Source organism: Garra rufa, chromosome 21 (genome assembly GCF_049309525.1).
Source record: "Garra rufa chromosome 21, GarRuf1.0, whole genome shotgun sequence".
Classification (NCBI taxonomy): domain Eukaryota; kingdom Metazoa; phylum Chordata; class Actinopteri; order Cypriniformes; family Cyprinidae; genus Garra; species Garra rufa.
In genome coordinates, this window is record NC_133381.1 from 4991946 (window position 1) to 5001480 (window position 9535).

Here is a 9535-nt window from a genome sequence, read left to right on the forward strand (position 1 = left end):
CACTCCTGCAAAGAAAAAAACTAAGTATTCACAAATACAAATCCCTTATGAAAATTAATCATGCCTTGCCTTTTACTATAGTAAAAGTGTAGTAGCCTAACCATGTTTTTTTTCTTCTACAAATACTATGGTTACACTATGGGTAGTGTAGCAAAACCATGGTTAATTTGTGGTTACAATGGTCTAACTATAGTAACCATGTTATTTTTTGTGTTTGTTTCCTTTTTTTCTAAAAAAAAAAAAAAAGGGATGTGTTGCCAGGTTAACAAAACAAATGTCCCACCAAGGCCAAAGTCAAATCTACGCTCTTGAGCAATTGCGACAACTTACCCTACAGATCACATCATACAAATTTGCTTAAACAAAACAAAACAAAACAAAAACACTTTTCTCCCTTTAGTCTCATTGGAGCTTTGCTAATAAGAAATGAGTTAATGCCTGTGGTAAACAACTAAATGTGTGAGTTTTTACTATTATTGAGAGAAATATTATTATTGCAGTATGACACGTGATTAAACACAATAGAAACATCACAAGCTTTATGAAAAAATATATTTTATTAATAAGAGACAATTCATATTGTTGTTCAGTTCAAATATATGAAAAATCCAGACAGGGCTTGAGATACCTGAGACCTAAACATGTGCCTAATTTGTGTGATGGCTATGATTTGATTAAAAAAATAATTATTTTTTAAATATTATGTATAAATTTTGTGCCAGTGTGTATATATCAACTGCAAAATGAGGCTAATTTAAATGTCAGCTGTATTAATTTCTCCACTAGGTGGGGCTGTGTACTTAAATAGAGCCAATTCTAAAGAAATTACATTATTTTCATGTTTTCCCCTATGAAGATTTAAACACATTAACCATAATAAATACTAATGTTAAATATCATACTCTTAGATTAAGCACAAAAGTATATTACTGTTTAACAAGTTAGCAAAAATAATTTAAACAATGCAAAATTTGAAAGATATATTCAGCAAGAATTGGACTTTAAGTGAAGAGAATCATCGTCCAACCCTGAAAAGGTATAGAGAAACAGTGGCACAGTGTTTATTTCTAGGCCGTCATAGATAGTGACACTAATAGAGGAGTTTATGTCACTTACAGACAGTAAACATAATGGCAATAGTATGGGAATTACTGTACACACGAGCATGACAGCAGTTTAACAGGACCAAGTCAATGTCCCGAAGGCAAATTCTGCCCAGTAAAACTGCTGAAGGAGAATCTTTCAGTGAGACAATCTTTCACTAAGAGAAAGGTCACTTCTTTAGCAGTTTTGCATGTGATTATTAGAGTCAGTTATTAGTGCGTGTTCATTTGCCCAGCCGCTTGGCCACGTCCTGATAGGCCAGTTCAATCTCTCTGTCTGCCGCACAGGTGTTGGTGAATTCATCCCGGGCGTAAGCGTTCTGCAGGTACCTCCAAACTCCACTGAAGTCTGATGGGATCTCAAAGTTACGGTATTTCTTGGAAACCACCTGAATGTGGACAGAAACATTATGATGAAACAACTGACACTGCTAGTATCCTATAAGAACTTTAATAAATGTCAAGTTGGGGCAAGTTGTCACATGCATTTTACATTTTATATGCAATTCATGAAACTGCAAAAATGTAAAAGTCATCTCACCCATGTTTTTAAAGTGCTTTATACAGCACAGATTGTTTCAAAATATTATAATATATTGCAGTACATACAGTATGTGACCCTGGACCACAAAACCAGTCTTGTGTCGCACAGGTATATTTGTAGCAATAGCCAAAAATACACTGTATGGGTCAAAATTATTGATTTTTCTTTCATGCAAAAAAAGATTCACATATTAAGTAAAAATCATGTTCCACAAAGATATTTTGTAAATTTCCTACCGTAAATATATCAACACTTAATTTTTGATTAGTAATTTGCATTGCTAAGAACTTCATTTGGACAACTTTAAAGGTGATTTTCTCAATATTTAGATTTTTTTGCACCCACACATTCCAGATTTTCAAATAATTGTATCTAAGGCCAATTATTGTCTTATCCTAACAAACCTCAATTGCAAAAAATTGACCCTTATGACTGGTTTTGTGGTCCAGGGGTCATATATTTGCATGTTACTTTTACATTTTTGCTGTTTCATGAATAGTTTTACAGTTTTAACGTAGACGTTAATCAGGTTATAATACATTTTAAATGCAGATATGATTTTGAAGTGATTTTTTTTTTTTTTACATACTTTTGATAGAATTTCATATTTAAGAAAAGGTATTTTTCTCAATTAGTGTCAATAAACTGTAGGGTCCCCTTGTGACAACTTGCCCCATATTTAATACATAATGTGACAAAATGCCCCGCTGTATCTTTTCCTGCAATAATAGCAGGAATGTTTAAAATGTGTTTGTCTGTGCTGAAATGTTACAAACTAAATGTGGGATATATAAAACCATATTGAAATCAAACTGACAGTGTTAATTTATAATCTAAATCATCCTAGTATTGTTTTAATAGATGTCATGTTGGGGCAAGTTGTGACATGATTTATATGTTGCAATTGAAATTCATAAAACAGAAAAAATGTAAATGCAACATGCAGGGATTGATTGCAATTTGCTGTTTCATCTGTTGTGTCACATCTTTACTTTATTCACTAATTTGCCTGTAATACATTTTAAATGCAGATGTCACGTGAATGATGGCATTTTATTTTAATTTAGGTAATATTTCATATTTCAGAAAATGGTATTCTTCTCAATTCAGTGTCTAAAAACTTACCCCATATACATAATGTTACAATAAGCCCCACAGTTGTTGTTTTTTTCCCTGGCTAGAATGGTGAGTTTCAAAAGACATTAAAGTTTGTATCTGTGTAAAAAATTACATAAAATATTCATTTTCAAGAATCAGGAATGTTCAAAAGACTTTAACCTAGATAATAAATTAAGGTTATAAAAACGTTGTTTTGAAATATTACTAAATGTTAAAATTTCCAGTTTCTTGTCATGATTCTAATGTTTTTTTTTTTTTTTTTAAGTTGCAATAAGTGAAGCATTGAAGGTTTATTTTTAACATTCTAAGAATGTTTTTTAACATTTATTTTTTTAGTAATCCAAGCACATTTTGCTCTCAGCATTGAGAACGTATATTGAATAGCATATAATGTTATAAGAATATTCCATAAACATTACTTTAAGAACATTTTGTAGTGGTTGAGAATCGATAGTTTTATTTAGCTCATATTACCTAAAATGACTATATTTCTTGCTTAAAATAAACCTAAGGTTGGAAGGTTGAAAACTAATGTTTATTAATAAGTTGAATGAGTAATAATTAAATAATACATTTTAAATGTCTTATTATACATGATTGTTAATGTAAACCTTTTGATTATTGCTGATGCCTCTAGTAATTATGTGTCTGATTTTTAATGTACAATATATTTTGGGTTCCTCTTAAACCAGCCATATAGTATTTTTTTAAACAATAGGCTAGTTGAGGTAAAAAATAAAAATAAAACAACTTAGAACCACTGGGTCAAAACTATTTGTATTTAACCAAGCATTGTTTTCTGTTAGCTGGAAATGTGTCTTGGCTATCTGTGCAACTAACTTTAAAACAGAAAACGCACCCTAAAACATTCTCTGCAATAAAACAAACATTTTGGGGACATTTCAGCAATAAAAAGGAACGTTTGAGGAATCAGCACTAAAAAAATCAATTACAGCAGCTCTCCCAGCGGTACGTCACCTTCACTACGTGCAGTTTGGGAAGGAGGTTGCAGTCCGCGAGCGTTAATTCATTGCCGTCCAAGTACTTGCGGTTGGAGCACTTTTCCTCCCCTGTACTATCGGCATCAATCTCGTCCGGCAGAGGGGAGTTCAGGAAGTTGTCCAGTTTCTTCAGAGCTTTCAGTAGCCCCTTCTCCAGACCTACACAGCCAAAAGTTTGATATGTGCTTGTGCTGAATGTTTTTATCTGAAGAAATACGGCAGCTTTAAGTCAAGACAATCCCTGTAAAGGCCTAGCGTAATGCGAATGAGCTCTGTGGCTCCATATTTCACCGCTGACAGCATAGCATCCATAAAGAACTGTAGATATTCCTTGAACCTGTCTAATAAGTCATAGAGCAGACGTTAAACTCACTTGCATTGGCTCCTGCATTTGTGTTCTTGACGTAGGCTGAGAACTTTGCGAAGATGTCATTTCCCGCCGTGTTGGACTCCTTGTTCTTTGCAGCCAGTTTGGGATACCTTTGGATGTGAAGGAAAAATAATGCTGTTCACTTTACAAAAACAATCAATCCCTCTGTGAACATCCTGTCAACCTACTTGGGAGGCGCTAGCATCTCTTCCAAGAATTCCTCGATTTTGTTGATGTCTGTCCGCACCTCGCCATTGAAGGTAAGGAATGGTGGAGGAGTACCGGGAGCGAGATTATGGAGATCAGCTGGTTTCCTTGAGGAAAAATAAAAAACTTTAGATTTTTAATGCACGTTTACATCTGAGTTTGCACGTTTTATATTATATTATTTTATATTAAAGCCAATGAAAATGCTTGATAAGCTCCAGTTATTTTGCTGTGTTAAAAGGAGAGTTTACTCAAAAAATATGAAAAGTTATTTTAGTTTTTTTGTGCAACAAAAGTTTTCTTGTAGTTTTATGAAATTATGGACTATTTTGTCAATATTCTTGGTACCTTTCTGGACCTTGAACATGGAAGGACCCTTGCTGTCTATGGAGGGATTTCATAAAAAATATCTTGTTTTTTGTTTGTCCCGAACAGTTAAGCTGCCGACTGTTTTTCAGAAAAATCCTTCAGGTCACACAGATTCTTTGGTTTTTCAGCATTTTTTTGTATTTGAACCCTTTCCAACAATGACTGTATGATTTTGAGATCCATCTTTTCACACTGAGGACAACTGAGCGACCCATATGCGACTATTACAGAAGGTTCAAACACTCACTGATGCTCCAGAAGGGAAAACAATGCATTAAGGGATGCATTAAGATGGGGGGTGAAAACTTTTGAACAGAATGAAGATGTGTACATTTTTCTTATTTTGCCTAAACATCTTTTTTTTTTATTTTTTTTTATTTAGTACTGCCCTTCAGAAGCTACAGAAGATACTTATATGTTTCCCAGAAGACAAAATAAGTTACATTTACCCTGATCTTCAAATTCAAAAAATGCTTGATAAGCTCCAGTTATTTTGCTGTGTTAAAGGGATAGTTCACCCAAAAATGAAAAGTAGTAGTTTAGTCTTTTGGTGCAACAAAAATTTTCTTGTAGCTTCATGAAATTATGGACTATTTTGTCTATATTCTTGGTACCTTTCTGGACCTTGAACATGGAAGGACCCTTGCTGTCTATGGAGGGATTTCATAAAAAATATCTTGTTTTTTGTTTGTCCCGAACAGTTAAGCTGCCGACTGTTTTTCAGAAAAATCCTTCAGGTCACACAGATTCTTTGGTTTTTCAGCATTTTTGTGTATTTGAACCCTTTCCAACAATGACTGTATGATTTTGAGATCCATCTTTTCACACTGAGGACAACTGAGCGACCCATAGGCGACTATTACAGAAGGTTCAAACACTCACTGATGCTCCAGAAGGAAAAACAATGCATTAAGGGATGCATTAAGATGGGGGGGTGAAAACTTTTGAACAGAATGAAGATGTGTACATTTTTCTTATTTTGCCTAAACATCTTTTTTTTTTTATTTAGTACTGCCCTTCAGAAGCTACAGAAGATACTTATATGTTTCCCAGAAGACAAAATAAGTTACATTTACCCTGATCTTCAAATTCAAAAAATGCTTGATAAGCTCCAGTTATTTTGCTGTGTTAAAGGGATAGTTCACCCAAAAATGAAAAGTAGTAGTTTAGTCTTTTGGTGCAACAAAAATTTTCTTGTAGCTTCATGAAATTATGGACTATTTTGTCTATATTCTTGGTAACTTTCTGGACCTCGAACGAGGAAGGACCCTTGCTGTCTATGGAGGGATTTCATAAAAAATATTTTTGTTTTCTGAAGATGAACAAAGGCCTTACAGGTTTGGTACGACACAAGGGTGAGTAATTAATGACAGAATTTTCATTTTTGGGTGAATTATCCCTTTAATGTATTTCTCATTCAAACAGGACATTTGGGTGGGACTTTTCTATCTAAGTGTAACCCCTCACTCCGAGCGGACGCACTAACAAGGAGGCTAAAGGCTGCAACCTCTAGCGTCAGTCGCTAGTGCATCTCTTGAAATCGGGGAGTGAGGTTTACCTGCACAGCACCTACTAGCTGGCCTCCGTTACATAAGGATAACAGACTTTAACTAAAAGCCACAAAAAAATTGATCCATGGGGTTTCTAACAGCCACTCTAATGACAAAAGCTCATTTTTAAACACAATTTCATTACCTTTTCAGGTCAACAGTGGTGACGTTGAACACAACTCCCTTTAGCCACAGGATCATAAAAAGCCTTTGAGAAAAGGGACAATTTCCGATACTTTCTCCATCACTGCCAGCCTGAGAAACACAAATGGATAAGTATACCAGACCATACATCACATCATATAAGTACAATACCACAGTATAACCACAAGAGGGATAATACAAAATGAATGTTATTTTTTATTTAGTACTGACATGAATAAGATATTTCACATAAAAGACTTTTACATATAGTCCACGAGAGAAAATAATAGTTGAATTTATAAAAATGACCCTGTTCAAAAGTTTACATACACTCGATTCTTGTTACCCGAATGATCCACAGCTGTTTCTTTTTTTTTTTTTTTTTGTTTAGTGATAGTTGTTCACGAGTCCCTTGTTTGTACTGAACTGCCTTCTGTTCTTCAGAAAAATCCTTCAGGTCACAGAGATTCTTTGATTTTTCAACATTTTTGTGTATTTGAACCCTTTCCGACAATGACTGTATGATTTTGAGATGCATCTTTTCGCAATAAGAACAACTGAAAGACCCATATGCAGCTATTACAGAAGGTTCAAACGCTCACTGATGCTTCAGAAGGAAAAACAATGCATTAAGAGCTGGGGGTGAAAACTTTTGAACAGAATGAAGATGTGTACATTTTTCTTATTTTGCCTAAATATCTTTTTTTTCTCATTTAGTACTGCCCTTCAGAAGCTACATAAGATACTTAGATATGTTTCCCAGTAGTCAAAATAAGTTAAATTTACCCTGATAAAGTTAAAAAGTTTTCACCCCATGCTCTAACTGCATATCCTTCTGAAGCATCAGTGAGTGTTTGAACCTTCTTTAATAGTTAAGAGTCCCTCAGTTGTCCTCAGTGTGAAAGATGGCTCTCAAAATCATACAGTCATTGTTGGAAAGGGTTCAAATACACAAAAATGCTGAAAAACCCAAGAAATTGTGGGACCTGATGGATTTTTCTGAAGAACAGCAGGCAGTTTTAGACCAAACAAGGGACTCATGAACTATCACTAAACAAAAAAACAAAAAAACACAACTGTGGATCATTCAGGTAACAACACAGTATTAAGAATCAAGTGTATGTAAACTCTTGTGGACTATATGCAAACATAACCTCTTATTTTGGTAAAATAATTAACATTTTGCAGATTCTGCAAAGTGTATGTAAACTTTTGATTTCAACTGTATATATATACCACAAACGCAGGCATGCATGTCAGTGTCATTAGGGCAAACGTGAGATTAAACCCCTGGAAGTCATTCGCCATTCAGTACATGATTTGTAATCTTCAATACAATAGTACACAGCACAAAGAACCAATGAGATTCAGTGCCAAATTTCCATATCTGAAATTAGGCAATCAAGCTATCCAATAGCGCCCCTAAACTGGGCCAGTAACCTGAACTGGACATCAGATCCGCGCTCGAGCTGAATTATGCATTGAAATTCCATTACCTGCCCCATTAGCCCACAGAAAAAGGCTTTGGGATCATACTGTACCTGTCAACACAAGTTTGAGTTAGACATCATGCTCGCCACCTAACATTAATGTTTAGCACTTAACTACGCTGGGATAAAATGCACAGAGGTTAGTTTTCAAATGGCCAACGCTTGGCTCAGATCAAATGTCTGAGTACACGCAGAGATGTTTACAGTATGTGACATGCAAGATCTTCCAATCTGACATTACTCAATCCACATTCCCAAGGGATAAAGTACATTACCATTAATTGTTTTATTTAAATTAGTTATTTAGGTTTAACAGATGTGTTTTATGACTTGAATTGGATTTCTGTTTTGTCCATGCAAAACTCTTAAAATTAAAGATTCTTTATTGGAATTTTTAGTTGCATATTTATCGAAAAGTTCTTTCATGAACCCAAAATGGCATTTGCTTTTAGATTGTAGTATAGTTAATTCAAAAATGAACATTCTTTTTTTTTTCTGTTGAACACAAAAGAAGATTTTTTCAAGAATGTTGGTAAACAAACAGTTGACGGTAGCCATTGACTCCCATAGTATGATAAAATACCATGGAATTCAATGGCTACCGCCAACCATTTGGTTACAAAACATTCAAAATATCTTCTTCTGTGTTCAGCCAAAGAAAGCAAGCATAGGCTAAATAAATGAATCATTCAGTAAACAAAAGTTTAATATTAAAAGTTAGGGGCGGTCAAATCACTAACCCAAATGTTAAGCAACTCAGCAAACATCACATGAGGTTATATATCAATAGTCAGCCAGCAGTAAACACAAAGTTTTTCAACCCCTCTGCATTTACTCTCACTATTAGCTCTATTTATAACTTTGACGCCATGTGGAAGAAATACAGCGTCTGACCTTTTGACGCTTCTTTGATTTATAAAACCTTATCAACATTTCACTCTCATTCTTTCAGCAATATCAGCTCTTAATGTTGTCTAAACGTCATCACGTCTGAAAAACCCAATGCAAAACAAACCACGGAAAGCAGCAGAAGAAAGGAGACACTTGAACACAGAGGAATTAGAGCATGAGGTGTTGATAGAGAGGAAGAAATAATTCAACACACGCTTTGAAATGTTTCTATCCCGAGCCAAACGCCCATCTTATCATTATCCCAAACTGCTAAAACTCTCAGAAAGCTTTTAAAAGTAATGCCAGAATTGATTCCTGACTATTGATTAAGTGTGCAATGCACAAACACAACCAGAGAGCTCAGACACACATCTTCACACTTACCTTCACGAAAAGCTCAATATCAGGATCTTTGTCCTCCTCATTTGAGGTCATATCGCTGAAGCTCAGTCAAATTGCAGAGCCTGATGGAGAATTGTCAATATGTAACCTCCTTTTCCTTGAATGTATGAGTCTGTAATGTCTCCGGCGGGGTGTTGTGATGGTCTCGGCTCTGTAACAGGTTGGTGTTGGTGTAGGTGCGGTGCTTGTTTTGATTTGGCCCCTGCGGTCAGCTGTCAGTGAGAGCCGCTCCGACCGTCACAGGAGGGCCAAAAATAGCCTCACCGCGGCGCTGGAGCACAAGGGAGGAGTTCAGTGTCACCTACACCAGCTCAGTGGAGCTCAGGTCCTTTTTAGAAATATGAT

General features: G+C 35.2%; 1 protein-coding gene across 1 annotated transcript; it reads right to left on the bottom strand.

Annotated features, from left to right (window-relative positions):
* Window positions 1-576: 576 nt before the first annotated feature.
* Window positions 577-9397, bottom strand: LOC141295762 (chloride intracellular channel protein 5-like). Its single transcript, XM_073827032.1, has 6 exons — window positions 9173-9397; window positions 6409-6518; window positions 4326-4451; window positions 4141-4247; window positions 3745-3926; window positions 577-1492 (listed from the first exon to the last, which is right to left on the bottom strand). Exons 1-6 carry the CDS (start codon window positions 9221-9223, stop codon window positions 1328-1330), a joined length of 741 nt encoding a protein of 246 aa, XP_073683133.1. The 5' UTR covers window positions 9224-9397; the 3' UTR covers window positions 577-1327.
* Window positions 9398-9535: the final 138 nt, after the last annotated feature.

Coding starts and splice junctions, on each gene's coding strand:
- LOC141295762 (XM_073827032.1), bottom strand. CDS start 9,223: ATGACCTCAAATGAGGAGGACAAAGATCCTGATATTGAGCTTTTCGTG. Junction 4,248..4,325: donor GAGATGCTAGCGCCTCCCAA/GTAGGTTGACAG, acceptor TCACATCCAAAG/GTATCCCAAACTGGCTGCAA. Junction 3,927..4,140: donor AAATGCAGGAGCCAATGCAA/GTGAGTTTAACG, acceptor TTGGCTGTGTAG/GTCTGGAGAAGGGGCTACTG.